The following is a 21,447-nucleotide window of genomic DNA, read 5'->3' on the forward strand; positions in this document are numbered from 1 at the left end:
GTGTGCCTCTGACAGAGACTAATGTTCCCTAATAGACCTGTAGGGCCCAGGCTCCCATTTAAAAATAAACCACACAAGATACAGTATCCCCAAAAGGAAAATAGGGTTCAGACACTCAGGTAAGCATCCTATTGCTGTCTTATGTCCAAGCTCTGCGGGATCTGGTTATCAACGTTACCTGAATGATTGTGGGCTGGATGATACAAAGATATGTATTAAAGCCATAATTTAGAGGGGAGTACAGTGATAGAATCTAATGTAATAATAACTGGAAGAAGCATGTTCAGTCTTTGTTCATGAAATGTACTATTGAATATAGTATATGGTTACACACACTTTGTAATACTATACTAGACTTATACAATATTCTACATAATAATTTAGCGTGCAACAGTCTTGGGCTTTCATTAAAAAAAATCTAAAAGTTATAAAACATTGAATACAAAGGGAATATGTATGAATGAATGACAAAAAGACATACTGATAACTTTTGTATTGCACTACATCAAAACTATGCAGTGTTTGATGCTCTAAAGAAAATTTCCTTGTTTTCTATGGCAATGACAATACAATTTTGAATCTAAATTAAATCAGAGTAAATTTTTATGGGTTATATAGCACAAAACTGTCACGACTGAATAACTTACCACTTGTACAAACATACATAGCAGCTACTTCTACTACGAGCCTACCACAACCTCTAACCTCTATGGCATACATTTGGATAAAAAAAAAATATCGTCCACTTGGAATGCTTAGGTGTTAGAATTAATTAAGCGCACATAATGAGACTTTTGGATACATAGTTGATTTGACATTGTTCTTTCTCGTCGGGTTCGTCCTGTTCTTACAACCTAATGCATAAAGTTAATAGAGTGAGGCAGAGCATAGCCAGCACCGAGGGGACTGTTTGTCATATGGTGGAATCTGCAACAGCCACTTTGTGTGCACTTTGAACCTAACAGTTGTTGCAACAGCTGGCCAACAAACTACCTGCTGCCAAATACCTCCTGAAAACGGGACATAAATATATGCATTTGTAATAATAAATGTACTATACAGCTCATAAATTGTTTGTTGTTGTTGTTACTACGCCAATATATTTGTGCAGGAAAAATATTTGGACACAATGTATGAGACACTTAGTAACTCGTAGGATTAAAACTATAATGCTAGAGATTGTGCAGAGCCTAAAGCAGCTGAGGAGCAGATGGCCCAGGAGGACAGTCAGCATACTGTACAGAGCAGAGGAATGTGTTTGGAGAGGTAGTGATGATGCCCATGATGAGGCCATCATGATAATGAATGTACCATTACAACTTGGATAGACTTACTAAATATGTTACAGTGGGAACATTTACATGATCAGTACAAATCAGACAACTAGAATAAACAGATAATCCAATAGCTCAGAATTTTGATCCATGTTTACATGCACAAAAGAAATCTGCAACTGTTATATTTGGAAGGCATTTTATAAAATAACTTTTCAACCTTTAACATGTGAGAACAATCAGACAAACTGCAATAGTTAAATTCAGGTGCACTGTGTGCGTTTTCTGGTGGAGAAGCAGACACCAACTTCTGTTCACGTGCTGTTTTTGCTTTGCCAGGAATGTTACACAATACATGCAACTAATTCCCATAGACAGAAAGCAACAGTTATATCTCAGATCTGTGGAGAGGCAACCTCAAGTTAAATGCCATACTCTGGGACATTCCACGCAAAGCAAAAACAGCTCCACAGAGGCAAGCGGAGTAGAAAAAAATATATAATGCATGTTTAACTTGAGTCAAGACTATAATTGAACACACTGATCAAAAACTAGGACTAGAAGCAAAAAAATGTGCAACTCCACATTTTAAAGATTGAGTATGTGCAATGTATATGTCCTTGGAAAAGAAACGCAGCCTTTCACAATATCATATTCTGGGGTTCTCTGAGTGTGATACACTGAAAATTGAAATGGGCAGAGATGTGTGTACACAGGTATATAATTATTACCAAAATACTTACTCATTAAGGTTGACACATGATTACATAGATGCATAGATTCAACAGGCATCACTCAATTAAAACGATTTAATGTGTTTTCATGTCAGTGTCACGAGTGTGGTCATAAATATATGCATGCCTATAATATGGCGTGTGCTATAGCACTATAATCCCTGGTTCATCTCCTATTGACTGGACATTAGCCCGAGTGAGTGACTAGGGTAAGATATGAGCGCTGACCTGTGTTGCCACACACCACAGTGTGTGTATGTGTGCGTGTGCCCGGTCGAGTGCTGCGCTGCCTGCCACAGTTGCTTGGCAACTGTCCAGAGCTTCAAGCAAAATGATATGGACAGACACTCGCCAAAGCACTTGCATACACACATCTAAGCACTTATATATTCAAGTACACAAACAGACTCACACACGCGCACAAACACGCAGCCGGGACGTGGCGCTGTCATTGCCTTTACAAGGGCATCATGAGCAAACACACTTAGCATTTTCATTTGTTATTGAAGATATGTTTCGCCTGGTCTTCTGGTTTGTCTTTCACTAAGTTTTCTTTCTGATTCCCTCCATCTGCTGAGTGGGGCTTCCTCCTGACTTTAGTGCTGATAGCAGCAGTTTATCAGGATGGTCTCATGCATATTCAACGCTGGCTTTAGGTAAGAGCCAAGCAGCTGTGAGGAGGGTCTCCTGACTCACACTTCATATGCAGACAATGGACAGGGAGGAATAAGGGGTGGTCTCCAACTAGAGGAGGGAAACTTCAAATGTCATTGCAACAGACAGTTACCTACAAGTTACAAAGGCTACAGTCAGACTGTAATATCTAATGATTTATTCACAGATAAGCCGGCAGCACACAACACCTTGTATCAACTACTGTCCTGAACTGACCCATAGATGCAGTAAAAGAAGTACAAGCAATTTTTTCTTTTTCATTATTATTATTATTATTATTATTATTATTATTATTATTATTATTATTATTATTATTATTATTATTATTATTATTATTATCTATTTTCTCAAGACAGAACTTAACTTGTTCTGGCTTGTGACCAGTTTCCCCCCCCAAGGAAGTGTAGGTAGTTATAAATATCTCAGGAGTGATCAGCACCTCACACTTCACAACCAGAAGATCCTCCGTGTACAATTAGTTTAACAATATTCTTCTTGATGAATCAAAATACAGATTATCCAAGCTGCACTCTAACCTTATACAGCTAAAGTGAATGATATGCAGTATGCACCAATATTCCAATAAAGACCACATCACAGGAAATAAATGTAAAGTTTGTCAAGTGGTACATCATGTGACTTTATTTTTAATAAAGTCACATGATGGTCGGCTGCATGTCTGTAATGAAAAGTCATTCTGATTCTGATCCTTTATGTATCTAACTGTCATTTCAAATAGTAGATTTTTAAAGCTTGGCCAAAACCTGTGCGGGTCAATGGGCACATTCTGGCACAAAGAGGAAGAAGAGGATGAAAAACACACAGGAGACGTGAAGCAGGCATGAGGCTGAGTCTTGCCCAAAGCTACTGTCAGACCCAAAATGACAGAAAGGTGAACGAGCGACAGTGAAGGACGTATTTGATAATGTCATTGCCTCATCACACCTAAGAGGATGAGAGGTGTCGAAAACAAGTGCCGAAAAATATTGCCTTTTGATACGCAGAGGGAAGGTGATTGAAAACAGGAAGATACAAAACAAAGCAGTCTTTCTGCATGACTCACCAAATTAATAAGGCAAAAATCACACAACAAAACGAGAAAAACCTTAGCAGATGGTGAATAATTCCTGCACAAAGGAGCGGTTATCATGTTTCAGAAGCAGCATGTTTGATGGTTGTGGATTGTAGGCTAACCTTGGGGATTATTGAGAGGATATGAATGTGGTTATGCACAAATGAAACATGACAAGATGACTTCCGGTGAGTCGTTTGGGTGAAAAGAAATGTGTTCCCTGTCACTGGAAAGAGTTTGTTTACTGGTGAAGAGGTCTGGAGTACAGCATAGATGAAATTAGCCTAAAGCTTTTGTGTTCTGTGAAAAGGTTACAGTAAAAAACATGTATACTGCTGTGTCTGTAGTATGAACTGAAAAACTGAATCATAATCCAAAACTATCCTTAAATACTCTTGACACTAAATATAGCAGTTTCTATTCATATATGACAAATCTAGGGAACATGTGAGCATAAGATAAAAAATCATATGTACATCATTAAAATATAGATTTTTCCATATGTAATAAAGCTTTGATTGACTCTAAAATGTGTTTTGCAGTCTTTGGCACATGGTTTTTATAAACATATATTCAGCTGCATCAGACAGAGACAAAAATCTTCAAATACAACAATACATGTATAGTCTTAAAACAATCATCGAGGGAGGTAAAATCTCATTACTATGAAATCCAATATGTTCCGGCAGAAGCACAAAGGAACAACAGACATATGGTTGACTGTATTTTCTGTTTTTAAATTACTTTCACTTTTTCTATTCACAGAGAGGTGTCTATTGTCAAATGAAATCAGTTAAAAAGTTAAAACTTTTCAATATGATCAAACAGAAAAAGAAAAATTAGATTCTGTCAACTGGACGAAAGTGTTGACAGAATATTTTTTTCTTTTGCTATGGACCATACCTGGACGACTCAGAGATTACACAGACAATATGGTTAAATGTTTAAAGAAGAAAAAATACAGGCAGTTGTTGGTTATGCTATAGTCATAATGAATCCACATTTACAGGCTTCCTACTGCAAAAAGAAAAGGCGTTGCCATATAAATGATTCTCAGCCTCAGTACGTGCAGGTAAATGTCAAGATATCTAAACCAAGCATTCATAAAGGGACTGACAGAAAGATGTGATTTACAGTGTAGTTCAAATATTAGGACTATTATTCCAGTGAGAATCAGCTGAGGTACACAGGGAGGACTAGCTGGCAGGTCGCCTTCAATTATGCATCACTCTGTATGTCAAGTACAACCAGAATGAAATTATACCTTGTAATTGGGCCTAGTCCTGCTGTACTAATATGATTTTAGTACGTCACCTATAGGCTCCCAATGACACTGTATTCATTACCTGACGTATAGCTTTCAATTTCAGCCCCCAGAGGCCCATTCTCACGCACCCAGGCTGTGTCGTAAAACTGTGCTGTCACTTACATTTCAAAGGCAATACTTCAGACAGTACAGTGACAGGAGGCGGGGAGGTTCAAGGATCAGTGGCAATAACATCAGGGGAATTTTGATGGTTGCTTTCAGACTTACGCACTTTGTATCGCTCCTTCTAAAGAAAAAAACAATGATGTATTAACTTAAATGGCTCATATTACGCTATTTTATTTTCTGATCCATATTATAATTTTGTTTCCTCATCACAAACAGACTTGGAGTTGTGTTTTGTTTCATTCACACATGTTTCATACAAACTCTGCATATTTAGACTGAGTTCTTCTCTCAAACAGAAAACACTCTGTTCCAACTTGTGATGTCATGTGGCAATACAGGAAGAGCTCCACTGTGTTTTTAAAGCGCACACACCTTCACTAGAATCATTTGGATGATGTCAGCCCTGGAACTGCCAATCTCGACTGAACTAAAGGTAAAAGGTAAATGCTAAGTTGAAAAATACCACTTCATGACATCACAAGGTGGAACAGAGCATTTTGAGCTTTGGAGATGTAGATAATGCATAAACTCTTTTGTGTGGAGTACCCCCTAAGCTTTACCTCGCACTCCGAGAAACCCCTAACTTGGGAACTAGACAAAAAATCTGTTTGCTATAGGACTATTATTGCCCATTATTACCATAAACAGTGTTATTTAAAATATTTTGATTTTCATAATACTGCAAAACATTCTTAATGATGTAAAAAAAAATAAATAAAATAAATAAAAATAAAAATAAAAATCAATCATATAAAATCAATAAGGGAATTTTGATGGTCGCATACACACTTTTTTCTAGAAACAATGATAATTTAACTAAAGATAAATAAGCCCAAAAAAAAAAAAAAGTAAATACCAATATGTTGCTGAGTAATTATTCTTTTAAGTCGATGTACTTGTAATTGGGTAGAATTATAACCATGCAATTGAATTTACTTACATTTAAAATTACAGAAGTTGGTAAGTTCAGCAGGTGCCCAGCTGTCTCAGTGCTGTCTCTGCTCCTCTATATACACACTGTACTGCATCACCTCAACTGACAGGCCAGAGCTCAGAGAATACACAGACTATGGTTCACAACTGAATTCAACTTGGTTTTATTTAAGTTTTTGTACAGAAATTTGTTTAAAAAGTAAATAATAACTACTTTCAGTAATATTTTTATGCATATTTTTTCTAAAGTATAATTTTGGCAGCAGTACTTGTATTGTAATTTTGTATATTTTTACCCATGCACCTGCAATTTTACGTAGCCCAAGTTTTCAGAACCACAGCTCTTGCAACGCTCACCTCCCCTGACCACAAATCACTGTATTTGACTACCATACATCAAGTAGCACTTACTATAAAAATGTGTTGTTTTTCACTACTGCTCACTAAAAGGGTTGTCTAGCTTTGAGCAGAGTGTGGGCGTGTTTCATTTGGATCTGAGGAATGCTGAGCTGAGAAGAGACAGTGGTCTAAACTCAAATGGCGGCAGAAATGTTTATTGGCTGCGAGTGCAGTATGTGTCATGGGTAACGTGTGGTTTATGAGAACAACAGGATTTGAACAGCGTCCCAAGGCTCATTTACTCCAATAGGAAAATATTCTTGAAATGCTGACACATCCTGACTAAACATCACGCTTTGGATTTACACTCTTGGATAAAAAATATCATTGTCCGTAACTTCTTTTACTAAATATTTTCCTTTTTTTGTGCATTTAATGTTTCCATATTACAGTTTGTATTTGGTGCCCACACAAATGAGTTTCTTCTGTCTTCTATTAGCATTCATACAGTAGTGGAAAAATGAGTTGGTGTTTTACTATTGAAGGTGCATAATGTAACTTTTCTGGTGGAGGGTCTACCATCTGCTTGTCTCCATGGAGATCATATTGCTTTGCCTGGAATGTCCTACATTACAATGTGACACATTAAACATATTGATTTATCTATCTTGCATTAATACAACTACAACTACCTAAAAAACATGTTACTGTGAGCAGCCACCTCTCCATAGATCTTTTGTAAAAGCTGCTTGTCTTCAAGGAGATGCTAAATTTTAATGCTATACTGTGGAACATTCCAGGCAAAGCAATACAATCTCCAGACGAGCAGGTGGCATAAAGGTTACATAGTACATTGTGGGACTTGTTGCATGTTGAACTTTCAACATATTTCACGAGTCACATCTCAGTCGCAGACGGTGGGATTAACCTTCATATAAATAGTCTGGAAGCAAGTAACCGCACAACTTTAGGTTAGAGGGCAACCGACTCATATCCTGTGTCAAAGAGTTCACGGTCAGTAATGAATATCAGTCTTCCCTACACATACATACACATAATAGTGTACAACTGATTTTATCTGAGTAAAAATTTTAGAGACTTTTTGCCCTCTAGGGATCCTTTTGAAATGTTAAAGTTCAAACTAATTGCAGAATGGATGAATCCCTTTGTACAAACAATAGGCTTTCATTAAACGTTGACGTAGCTACGGCTTAATAGGTTGCTATGCCTTAGAAGAAGAAAGGTTTGGAGGAGCAGCGTTTCATCTCTTCCTCCTGAGGTGAAAAATGTTCTCTCTTGGAGCCCACACGACGGTAGGCCTCTCCCCAGAGTTCATTAATTAGTTAATTAGTTAATTAGTCAGAACAGATGGCTATGCAACACAAATCAGAAGGCTCCTCCGGCACAGGGCAGGAGGAAGGTGAGCCGCGACGCCATGGAGGGGGAAAGAATCTACTGTCACTAACCTCTGAACTAGCAGACATTTTCTAACCACTCACCCATTTTACTCCACTATATCCAGCCTCTGATAAATTCATGAGGCTATCTGGAGAAGAGCTATAGCATGCTAACATATGTACCAGTGGAGCGAGAGCATAAAAGGCTGCAGGAGTTATTTGAATGAATACTTAGCATCAGAGCCGTTTTCAAAAAGCATTTCTGACAGTTTATTTTTAGCCCGTTCCCATCTCCCCCCTTCTGCTCTCTTTTTGCCTCCATCTCTGCACCGTTCTCCCTCATCCGTCTCTATTCCGCGCTCCTTTCGTCTTATTCCTGACTCCTGATCAGTCTCTTAAAGGCACAGGCGGCCCAAGAATCGAGCCAGCCAACAGTTTTATCTGCAAAAATATTATATGAAACACAATTTATTATTAATAAAATTCTATGTTTGGTATTGATACAAATATCGCGAAACAAAAACTACCATGCAAAGTCTCCTCTTTTCTAGACATAGTGATATCTTGTGAGTTTGTAATACAGTGCTGCTTGAAAGTGTAAACCGACACACAATAGAGAGATGACACCTTTCAGAAGTTTTCTAAAACAACCATATAAAAAGATGATCCCACTGTTTTTGCTACCCTATTCGTGTTAAAGGTGCACTATGCAACATTTCTGGAGGAACATGTCTGGCATCTGCACATCTTCATGGAGGTGCTATTTTGCTTAATAAATGACCACTATTTTATTGCCCAAAACAGTCACAGCCGCTCCATATACAGCATCTAACTAGTGGGCTCATGCTTTCTTCATGGAGATAGATGTGATCAATGCCAAGTCCACCAGAAAAGTTACATAGTGCGCCTTTAACTTGTTTTAAAAATTTGTGTTGGCCCTGCTCGGCGTGTTTCCATATTACATTCAAACACATTATTAAAAGTGTGCATTTTATTACATTTTGATAATAAACTAATATTCCTGGACTCAGCGCAGCAAATCTCAAAGTCAAAGGAGGGTGCTGTTAAACATTCACATGGATAGTGCATTATTTATGTATAATTTACGCATCTATGCAGAACTATTCTATGCAAAACTATTACACATGCACGTGCAGCAATTAGCATGCACACAGAAAAAATATGCAGGTTTATGGGACATGACATACATAGCAATAGCATACAAGAGTCATCTGTTTAATACACTAACCTCTTTAGTGCCTACATCTGTAGAAGAGGGAGTGCATGTTTTTTTGCCTACAGACCAAATTGTATCAAGAGTTTTAAAAGAATTGAGGACACTGCGTCATCTTCTATAATCACTCAGCAGGATCACTCTCCACCTCCATCTATTTATATACAGTATGTGTTTTTGAGGCTCTATGCAAAAGCACATATAGTTATTAATGCTCGTGAGTGCAGATGTGTATGAATCCCTCTGATAATATGGATCATCAGTCTGGATTAAAAACATGATTCAAGACTCACTCAAAGCTGTTGGATTTGAATATGAGAGAGTACCATGCAAGTTTACCACACATATTTTTGGAGAACACACAAAGAATATGAAAACTCCACGCATGGAAGTCCCTGTCTGGAAATGATCTCTTCTCAGCCTTCTTGTGATGAGATGAAACAGCTAAGCCACTTCTCCAATAAAATTAAGAACACACATGTTAAAAAAATAAATTAATTAAAATATTCTATGACGTTATAAAAACTATTCCATGACGTTACATTGCCCAATAATATTTATGTCTACAATTAAATAAACGGTAGACACAAGGAAGACATTTGATTAACAGCTTGATGTCATAATACACATGTACAGTGTGTAATTTATATAAACACACTGTTGGATGAAGAATGAATCATCACCAATAGTGTCATTGTTAACTAAAGACAAAGAAATAGACTGAATTCAGGGGGCAGTACCAACACAAGAGGGCCGATGTAATTAAACACATCTAAGAAAGAAAGTGGTACATTGTCTGCCAAATTTTCGAAGAAAAAGAGTTTGGAAAAGTGTGTTTTACCAGATTTTACAATGCACAAATGATAACCAGATGTGCATCTTAACAAGTCTGCCAAACCATTAGGTAATACATTCCAGTTCATTAGTTCATTGGCAAAGAGATCCATGTAGTTTGTTAAGTGCATCAGTATTGCTGTAAAACACGCTATAAGGTACACAATAATGACCCCCTCATTCAAATATTTATAAATATTGGGACTTTTCATTTTCATTTAAAACTAAACATTACCTCACAAATGTTACAAGCATTTCAGGTTCAGTTTGCGTCACTACCTCATGGACTGGTGTGTCCTGGCATTGTCAATACAGCTCTGGATCATGTTACCCCTCGCCACAGCACTTGGATGACATCCTACATGACTCTCATTTCACTGTTTATTGTTATTCTGATATGTTGAAACAGACCTGATGCAATAAACAAGATTTGATTACCCAACCTGGCAGCCACAATGACTGACGGAGATAGTGCGTATGCAAACACCTCCAAAAGTTGACAGTCGGTGCAAATACTTGAACTCCACTGATTTCCGGAGCATGGGAGTACACATACTCAGATATACACATACTCAGAGGTCACACACACGAAACTCTAACACAGAATGTACAAACAGAGAGTGCCTTAATCCAGAAATACACTGACAGCCAACAGGCACATTGTAGTTCTACTTTCAGACATGTGCATAAACAGAATACTTCTTGAGTCTATTTAGTTGAGCTACAATATATTCCCATGTTCACAAAGTCCTACAATAACAATGTGACTTTACTTTTAGATGTCACATGCAACTAGAGCCTGGCCTGCCAGGGTCCTTGCTGTATCAGCGAGTCTGATAGACGTTTGTATCAGTTCAATTTCTTCTGCAGCCAAAGCAGATGGACAAGGATAAAACTATTTACACAAGTGATGGACTTGAGGTTAGCACAGAGACACAAAACATTAAGTCATTCTTCATGTTTCTTTGACATTGTTAATTTAGTAACAGACTTATATTCCTGATCTTCTTTAACTGAATAGAAGTAGAAGTAAACTAACCTCACAGTTGGGAGGACATACTGTCACCATCTTGATTGTTTTGAATAAGGAACCTCGGCCAATGAGCTTGTCTACCAGACAGGCAACTGACTCATAGTGATTCATAAGAGGTTACATTAGCAGAGACACCAATACACATAAAACCCATGTCTTCAAAACTAGGGAGAGGATCCCTGGTTACTTATCTATTATAAATAAACAAGATATGGGGCATATACAGTATGCATGTTTCCCATCTGGATGTGGCTTTAAAGGCTCTGACAAAATATTTTGACATTAATGACTAACATACAAATAAAATCTGTTTCTAAGAGAACTTTTGTACACATAACAAACATGGCATAACGTGACATGAATGTTTTATTTGGAGTAATCCGTGTGTATCATTTTCTATCACTGTGTGTTTATGATGAATTGTGCATCCATGTATGTCATGTGCAGCTATATTTAATGCCTAAAGGGAATAGGGAAGCACTCACATCCTCTGATCTGTGGCATCAGCCGTGAAAGCTAACAACAGTCACTATTGGTTGCCACAACTCAAAAATACATGAACATCCAGAATAGACACGTGTAATTGTGTGCATGTGGACAATTCCACTCTCTATAGTAGTGGAATGAGAGAGATAAGATTTATTCAGAGTTCAACTCTATAGAATATATTGAGACTGAATGGACCATACAATACAATGCCACACAGATACATTATTGGAAGGGACAAGATCTCATCACACAGTATCTTATGATATCATAATGCCATAAGATGTCTTATCCTGGCACAGAGACATGATTTTAATTTAATTTGCCATCAGACTGCAAGCAATATAAATGGCATTGGACAACAGATCTGTGCAGGTTTTTGGGGAAAGATTTCTAAATAAATTTATTATAGAATCTTCTGTTTAATTTGACAAGGGATTTGTCTTGTTTCACTCCTAAAGATTACTATGCTACACATACCCACGTTCTCACATGACAGAAATAATATAGCCACAGGCCTCCATTATTTGAATCATTTTTATGTTTTAGAGAAATGGTATCGGATAGGGGCCAATATTTACTACTCCCTAAAAGTGTCTGGAAGGGGTGACATGACTTACCGAGCACGCCAAGGCGGTAGTTCATGGTGACAACAATGACATTTCCATAGGCGGCCAATATACTGCCATCGAACATGTTCCCTGAGCCCTCCATGTACGAGCCCCCGTGGATGAACAGCATCACCGGCTTCTTACGGCGGTCACGGATATCTGCAGCACACAAACAAACAAGGAATACATTTAACAAAGTTGAATTCTGGGGAACAAGTTGTACTCTACTTTATTGGTACAAAGTGAAAAATCCCTAAGTGAAGACCATGCACACCACAGTCTGACACTACTGTCTCATAAGGGTAAAATTGACTTCTTCCCATTGCGTTTGTAATTATAAAAAGACACACAAATCTAATGCAGAGAAAATGTGGATCATTACGGAACTGTCCACAGACGAGTGCAACAATGTGCAATAATGTTGAAAATATCTCCTTTTGTTGAGTTAGCATGTGCCGCAACAATGATGCTGTAATTGTCAGAAATCGTGCTTTTGGTTGCTACAAGTTGTCGCCTAGACCTCCTGTCACCTCTTTCTTTGTGAATTATGTGATGACATGGTTCAAAAGAATAAATGTGAGCAGATACCAAAAACATACCATGTTTAATAAGGTAACTTTAATATTTGATTAGTGAAATCTGTTTTTGTGCATTTGACCGAACGCTTCAATTCTGCCACGGTGAGATGGGGTCTGCAGTGGGTGACCGCAGTCCAGAGCCGTTTGGTCAGGACTACTTTATTGGAGAATTTGTCTGTTGTATTAGGGTGATGGGGAAAACTGTAGTACCTGGAGGAAACCCACCCAGACATGCGGATAACATGCAAACTACACATAGACAGGACCTGGTATGAGAATTGACCTTTGTCTATGAAATGAGAGTGCTGTATATCCACTGACATCATAATGTAATAAGTGAAATTATAGGTAGTACAACAGTTTCAAGTTTATCCCACACAGTACCCCCCTCTTCATTATCCCTGTATGTATCTAACAGGAGCAGAGGAGCAGGTCCCTTTGCCCTGTGTGTTCCTGGCGTCCCGGCCATCTTTTGTTGCTATGGCAGTCTCCGGCAGCCCCCCCGCTCCCCCACGCAGTGTCTGTGCTCAGCTCGTCCTGTCTGTGCGTGGATGGGGCTTGGTGAGCTGCCAGTGTGCAGCCCAGTTAGGCTGATCGTCGGCACTGTGCACGGCCTGTGGATAATTTGTATGAAAGCCAGACCAAGTGGAAACATAAATAACAGCCCCAGCATCTGTTTACCCTGATGAGCCTCAGCACTAGGAGATGGAGGAGACAGAGATAGGGGGAGAGAGAGATAAAAAGGTAGCGGATGAAAATAGGCCAGCGTGAGACAACCGGCAAGGCTAGAGACATGGAGGGGAGGTTCAAACAAAAAAAAAAGATGAAAAACATACCAAACGTTACAAAGCAAGTCATACATAGCAAGGTACGCTAATGAACACTCAACTCACACTGGAGTCACACACGACATTCACAGAGCACGCACACACAAACTCTTGCATAGGCAGCTGCGATGCCGAGTCGCTATGGAAACTGCCTAATAGAACTGCACCAGCCATTCCGTCGCACCGACTCACTGAACGCCTGTTGCCCTGGTAACAAATTCTACTCACGTATTTGCACAAGGCGCCTGCATCACCACCTGAATCTCAGGTTACACATGCAGTATAGGGTGCGTCACTTCGTCAGAAGCAGCGGACAGGATGAGAGGAGCAGAGCATATGCCTACATACGCCGTCATCCATTCATGTTCAGCACGTATGACATAGACGCTGTGTAAAAATAATGCTTTTGAGTCGTACATCTGATGTGCCGGCCTCCTCTGGTGGATTGAGAGCCGTTGCTGATTTCCCCAAGGATATGTAAACAAGTTCAATTATCCCTGCATTACCATGACAGTATAGAGGGGTGACATATCAGAGGGTCGCCTTGAACCGCACTCACCGTACTCATGGCACTAAATGAATCCACAGGGATAGATGAGAGTTTATAGACAAATGCAACCTACTTTGTCAATGACATTTAAAGGATTAAGGTTATTTAACAGTACCTGTATTTTTCTTAAGCTCATAATACTATAATTCTGTGCATTTGATTCACTAAAAAGTTAAAACAACGGTGAGGTCTATCTATATATATATATATATATATATATATATATATATATATATATATATATATATATATATATATATATATATATATATCTATATATATATCTATATATATATATATCTATATATATCTATATATATCTATATATATATATCTATATATATCTATATATCTATATATATATATATATATATATATATATATATATATATATATATATATATACGAGAGAGAGAGAGAGAGAGAGAGAGAGAGAGTAGTAATTAATTAAAATGAAACAAAATGAAAGACAGACTGATTCCAGGTATATTCTACAATACAATATTCCAGTCAGAGCAATTGCATATCCAAGTAATTACATAGTGCACTTTTAATTATGTAAAATACCATAAATTAATCTTGAAACTATCCCACTATCTTTACATATAAATAGACCACACATTGAACTGAAGTTCGTCATAGCACTGATAGACAAACATCAATTTACAATGTTTGATGTAAGATTATGGCAGAATTTATTGTACTGTTATGCTTGGCCCCTTCAAAACCACAAGGGCTACCCATCATCTTGAGGCCTCCTAATGGGCCTGTATGATTGATGTGGAAAAACCAAGTTGACATCTGAGAAAAACACAAAATGCAAATGGTGTATTCAGAAAGAAGCCATGCAATAGTAGGCTCTTTTCTTTAGGACAGGAGCTGTAGCGGCTCTAACATGACAATTCACTTGACAGAATGTAATTTAATGTAACTATATAATTATGAAATGTAGTATTAAGTTAGAATAAGACAAACTCAGTGTTAGGGTCTGCTACGTGGTTGTCTCCATAAAGAAAGTATTGCTTTAGGTTCCACAGTACGACATTAAACATATCACCATGATGCCACCAGGCCAAGTAACAACCCCACACATAGTAAAAAAAAAAAAAGAGTATGTTTAATGCTTTAATGTATTTCTATAACTTAATAAATACAAAATAGATAAGTTTAATGCTGTATTGTAGGAAAAAGTTCCACTGTGCATCTTTAAGCACAATCACTAGTTGGACTGTAGTAACTCACTGCTTCAAATAATACATCGTGCCGAAGTACATAATATTTCACTCTTCGCAAACTAAAACATCACTAAAATATTTGCTCAGTCCAATAAATGTGAGAGACTGTTTAAAAGGGAAAAATACATTCATTTTATTTCAACAAAAAGATAAAAAGCTCATGCATACCTACAAAGGTTTAATGAAAGGTGTACCTCCATGTTTTATCTGAGCAATACATTGGACTTTTACAGACTTTTATTAGAAGCATGTCCACACTAAATGGTTTCTAAAAGATTAACCCACACTACATTACATCTACATATTTGATGTATGAAAAAGCAGATTATATGAAATATCTGACGAGTTATAGGCCACTGTGAGTTCAAGGGGCATTAAGAAATCTGCATTCAAGATGCTAGTGGCTGTGATCCTGGGTATAATAACTAGCAACACCTACTGCTATAATAATATTGTGACTTAATTAATAGGTCTAATACATCTTCTACTACAGTCTTTAAAGGGGAACGATGTAACTTTTCTGGTGGAAGGTCCATCACCTGCTTTTCCCCATGAGATATAATCGCTTTGCCTTGATTGTACCTCAGTATTGCACTAAGCTTGTGTATCTCTACAGAGTCAAGCAAGTGATTCCCCTGACTAAGCCAAGTCACAGGTCATATCTATGGAGAGGCGATCCGATCTCACCACGAATGCATGTTTTTCAAGGTATTTTTGAGCTATGAAACCTGTAACTGAATAAATACAAGACAGACATGTTTAATGCTGTGGAAAATCCCAGGTAAAGCAATAACATCTCCAAAGAAACAGTTGCAGACTCACCACTGAAAATAATATTACTAATACTAACAATAATAATAAATCATTTGCATTGTGATTATTCTCCACCCATAACAATGTCATATTTACAGTCTAGTCAGTATATTCAATGTAAACGTCCCAAAATATATGCCATTGTTCTTCACTTAAAATCTACATTGACACATGACCTGTTACCTCTCCTACAGTACCTTCACGATGAGGTGTGGGCTTAATCCCAACTTTATATGCAGCAGACAAGGAGCTTTCTATCTCTCCCTCTACACTAGCGCATTATTTACCCTCCTCTGTCTACCTAATTTGATCCTTTCTGCTCAGTATTCTCCGTCTTAATGCAATATCCTACCACCCAGATCGTCCTATACTCTCCCATTCCTCTGCTCATCTCTCATTCATTCTCTTATGGAAATTGAGATTGATTTGGGTGTAAAAGTTTTCGCCTGAGTCAGCCCATCCTCCCCGCACACAAACCCACACTCAATGAGATGCACTTTTTACATTCTTCCTGGAGCCAACTGCAAAATAACTCCACAATAAGATAAGTCTTTTGTCCAGATGTGCTTTAACACCTGGGTACAGTCCATACACAAGCAATTTAGACTCTCTTGGCCTTCAAATGGTAACTTAGTGGCTACGCAGAGGGTAACAGATGTGTGTTTGTTTAGAGATCACTACTGCCTACTACTTTGGGAAAATTGAAGCAACATCTTTGTAATTATAATCTTAAATAATACATCAAAAGAGAATAATTGCATGATACAGAATTATTGTTACCCATAATGTCTTATAGTACATTACATTTCAGGTATTGTTAAGCTTAAGCATGCATTTTGTAATTATTCTTTTATTCATTATATCTGCTAAAATTATTATTATTATTATTATTATTATTATTATTATTATTATTATTATTATTATTATTATTATTATTATTATTATTATAAATTTTATTAATTTTATTTATTTTTTTAATTATTATTTTAATATTGTATTTGATTTTTAGTATTCATGGGTGAAAGGTTTTCATTTGGGGTACAGTAAATACATATCCCGCTCCACCTCAGGACCTATACACCTTTGGCCCCCAAAGTGAATAATTTTTGAAAACACAAGCAGGACTGTTTGCAATGTGATGCTGGGTCTGCTAATATTATCTTCCTGCTACCGACTATACAGTAAGTGCAAAACTGTACACCTAAGTTACCAACAGTTTTTTCTCATTGATTGATCCAAAAATAGCAGTATTATATTTTTGTTTTGGATATATTTTATGCCTGGATGTCTAAAAATACATCAACTTTTAAATCAGATATGCACTTTCAGGGTTTTAATTGACTGCAATGTGGACATAATATGGAAAAAATAAAACAAAAACACACCTCTAATAATAAACAAAAGCAGCATATCTATGAAGGGAGTGAGGTTTAAGTCTTATCTACATAAAGTAACAATGTCTGGAAGGTGGATCCTTGGGCGGGGCTTAATAGACAGCCTGTTAAACTAGGAAAACCAGGCCCTAAACAGAGCCCTCCTGATCCTGTCGAGATCCATCAGGTGTCAGCATAAATGTCAAACTCCAGCAGTCCTCCACTCCTCCGCCCTCTCGCTCTGTCATTCTCCAAATCTCTCACTTTCAAAGCTCTATAAATGTCATTTCATCATGCACTTGTCTTCATTATGACTATTTTTCCCTTTTCTCCCACTAGTGCCCTCCCCTGTGCTCTCTCTTCCACAGCTTTCATCTCCGCTCTATCATTTCGCTTCTCTCGCCGGCAATCCTGAGCGAATCCTTCCTTGTGTTTCCACCGTTAAGAAACCGCACAATTGGATTAGCTACATCTGTCTCTTTTTAAACCATGGCAATTAGAGATGCAAGGCAAAGAGAATTCAATACCCAAATAGCACACATGGCCTGAAAATGAGGAGGGTTGGGGGGGAAAGGGCTCACACGCACACGCTGGCACAAATTAGAGCGGCACATGCCCATCCGAGTAGACACACAAATGCACAAATTTGTGCTTTTGTTGAGTGCGCATACGGTCATGTAATATACAGTAAGTGTGCCTCGTCTGACAGATGCCTACAGTGTCTTCATGGATTTGAGTTGCATCAGTGGAGAGACAAGAGTATTTCCATCAGCTTGTACTGAATATAGCCCTGTACTAGAAGACGTTTTCCATTAATATAAGAGATTATGGTGGCTCCCCTAATCAAATTATTGATGCCATAGCCTAAAAACAATCTGTAAAAAATAGGTAAAACTTTATGCCTGTGTTATCACTATATTTAATCAGTAATCAATACCTTACTGATCAGCAAAGGTAATAAGTGACATCTATAAATGGATTCAAATAGGAATGGCTTGTGCAATCATAGTCTCAGTACAAGCCTCTGAGAAACACTGCTATAAGATTTACATGTGTTTTGTTTAAGTCCAATTTACCAGTTTCGAAAATTATTTACTGAAGTAATTAGGGTGCTACATGTGTCAGAGCCAGTGGGGTAGGCAAACACAAGCAAGTAAATGAGACATTAATAATGATAACATTCACTTGTTGTTGAACACGCAGAGTACATGTGATCCCCCATTTGCCTAATTTACCAAAGCCTATAACGGTTGTACCCTGAATCTTGTTAGTACTGAGCTCAACTTTCATATATATTGTGATGAAGCCACAGCACTGCACTGTTTTTTAACAGTTTGTTGTGAAACATGGAGGTCTATAAATCATTGCTCATTCTTTCCGGATTTAAAGGAAATGCCATGGCAATCGTCAACATTTGTTATTGCACAACACAGTTCAAATCTAAATATTGTGTCTTTTAAATGGGGAAAGGTCCTCACAAAATGCTTCAAATCAGGAAGGAACGATTAGCCTGAAACTCGTGCATGATATTTTTCATTAATAGTATGCCATTCTTATATGATGAACAGTGGACAGACAGTTACTGAGTTTTATTTAAGCTGTATTATTTTGGGAAAATAGCTCAAATTGACCCTATATATTGGTGTCAAATTATATGTAGAGGCTATCAGCTGTTCTGGGGTTTAAAAAAACTGCATCATCTGGAAAATATTGGTCTCTCTCCATTTCTGTTTCAATTGCTGGCTGTGGAATAAAATATACTCTTTTATATTCCAGTCCAGTCCTTTTCTACTGATGAAACCAAAAGTCACACATCAATAATCATATTTAAATTATTAGTGTTTATATAAAATGAACCTTGCAGATAAAACACAGAGGCCTATAGGTGATTTGTGCGGGAAGACTGAATATAATGTAAAAGCAATTAATCAGTAGTCGCACATAAAGAGGCATTGTGCATGGATTCTAGTTTATGCTCACCTGTCAGGGAGAAAATTCATGCAGTTAAAATAGGAGCATGGCTGTATGCGTGTAAGATGCCCTGTGATTTACGAGATTGTAAAGCCTTACCTTCATCCCTTGGCCTGTTCAGTGTCGACTCATCTTGCTTCTTTGTGAGTGGACCTAACATTCAGAAAAACAAAAAAAGAAAGAACATTGATTACTCAGTTGTTTTGCAAAGCACATCAAAACTGTGAGACAAAATGCTTACAGCGTCTCCTTCAAAGATCACCTCAAACTCATCTGTTTCGAGTGTTTAACATCTAGTCACGGAGTGCCTTGTAAATGACCCAAGAGGCCACTTCTCCTCAACCCCTTCTCCCAATCAGTCCTGACACACCGCTGCTTTGTAAAGAAAAAATCAATGGGCAGAATCAAGCCATCACTCCGTTTGGTCAGGAAAGGCGAATAGCAATTGCAGGATACCGCTTTCCTACATTAAGTCGGGCCAGTGGTGCAGCCCCAAACTGAACGTCATTGCAGAGAGCCTTACAAATTGAAACCAACATTATACAACAAGGTGAGGTGTACAAGTACTAAGCCAAGAAAAAGGTGCTACTTGTGCTGTACTTGTGTGCTGTAAGAAGGTATACGATTGTATTCACCAAGGTCAAAGAGTAGCCCCCCACATTAAGCTTTAATGGTAACGCCTGTTAAACGCTCCATAGGACTGGGCCAATAAAAAGCATTTATCACGGTGACCAAGCAACGCCCCGGTGCACCAACCTCTGTACGTCTCAACTGATAAGGATCCCATTAATTTGTTTTTTTCTTTCTCTTGCTTCTGTTTCTGTTAGCAAAGCTCTCCATCAGTGCTTCAATTACCACCGGGTTTTGTATCTTTCACTGTGTCATGGAAGTCATTAAAACTCACTCACGTTTGTCTTGCTGAGCCCCCCCACGATCATCTAGCCTTACATGTACACTCTAAGCATGTTAACGGTGCCCTTATCATCTGTTGCTGTCCTCCTCGTAGCTCTCTGTGCGTGTGTGCGGCGCTGCGGTGGGGAAGGAAGGCATTGCGGAGTATGCCTTTAAAAGGGGAGAGAAGACTCTGCATTGGGTTGCCAAGGGGTTTATCACACTGCAAGTTGCGCTGCTGACAGGCCTGTTTCTCACATTCAGCTGGAAGCCTCACTGAAGCAATGCCGACTGTGTCTATTGACAAAGGAGCCATAAAACATTAGGGCACTATAGGGCTGTTCACAATATGTATTGTTGTAGCAATGTCTGCAAACTCAATATGCAAGAAATTACGTTGGCTTTAAGAACCTTTTTATACAGCCAAACAAAACAGTAATATTTTAATTGACTATATGACTAATGTGGATCTTAGTGGGTTGGAGGCCTTTTTATTCTAATTAAACCCTTATAGTCCTGGTACTATAGGTTTATTAATGTCTCTGTAAATGCTGGGCCTATCTAGATGAAACAAAAACTGACACAAAGTTTAGTGTGTTCCCTGTCAGTAAATAAACTAGGAGAAAATATGTAGTATTGTTTCAGAAATCTGCCATATTAAATCAATATATATCAATAATTCCTTAAAAATAATGAAAAGATTTAACATGTGTTTGGACATTTCTTCCATAAACAGTTAATCTCCACTGCTCTCCATCTTAATTACGTAATCCAAATCTTGAATGTGAATGCAAATTTGACTAATAAAATCAAATAATAATAATAAAATGTGCACAAATATATAAACTAAATTCACTGCAGCTGCTTGTACACAATGCATTTTAATACTTTAGCACTACAGCATCTCTTACAATAGTGCATTTCAGTGTGCCTCAGTATGGACAAATATGAATATGGTTTCCCGATATAAAATGTTTATCTTCCTTCTAAATGGACCAGGGTCGATGCTGAATAGATTTGCAGCATCCTCAGTAGCAGTATGCAGGCGCCTTGTTCGGGGGAGCTCTTCCTGCCATATGGCGAGATGGTGGTTAATTCAGGGCAGACAGGTAGACAGACCGGTAATGGACAGAGAGGCACATTAGTCAGCCA

General features: G+C 37.9%; 1 protein-coding gene across 2 annotated transcripts in view; it reads right to left on the minus strand.

Moving 5' to 3' along the window:
- The window catches only part of nlgn2b (neuroligin 2b), a 60,621-nt gene that overhangs the window by 10,368 nt on the left and 28,806 nt on the right, over window positions 1–21,447 (minus strand). For both annotated transcript variants that reach the window (XM_033978189.2, XM_033978187.2), the window contains exons 3-4: window positions 19,504–19,557; window positions 12,067–12,216 (exon numbers count right to left, since the gene is read on the minus strand). In XM_033978189.2, the coding sequence (XP_033834080.1) occupies window positions 12,067–12,216; window positions 19,504–19,557 (204 nt within the window). The remainder of the gene's footprint in view (window positions 1–12,066; window positions 12,217–19,503; window positions 19,558–21,447) is intronic.

The sequence above is a fragment of the Periophthalmus magnuspinnatus genome, chromosome 14 (genome assembly GCF_009829125.3).
Source record: "Periophthalmus magnuspinnatus isolate fPerMag1 chromosome 14, fPerMag1.2.pri, whole genome shotgun sequence".
Lineage (NCBI taxonomy): Eukaryota > Metazoa > Chordata > Actinopteri > Gobiiformes > Gobiidae > Periophthalmus > Periophthalmus magnuspinnatus.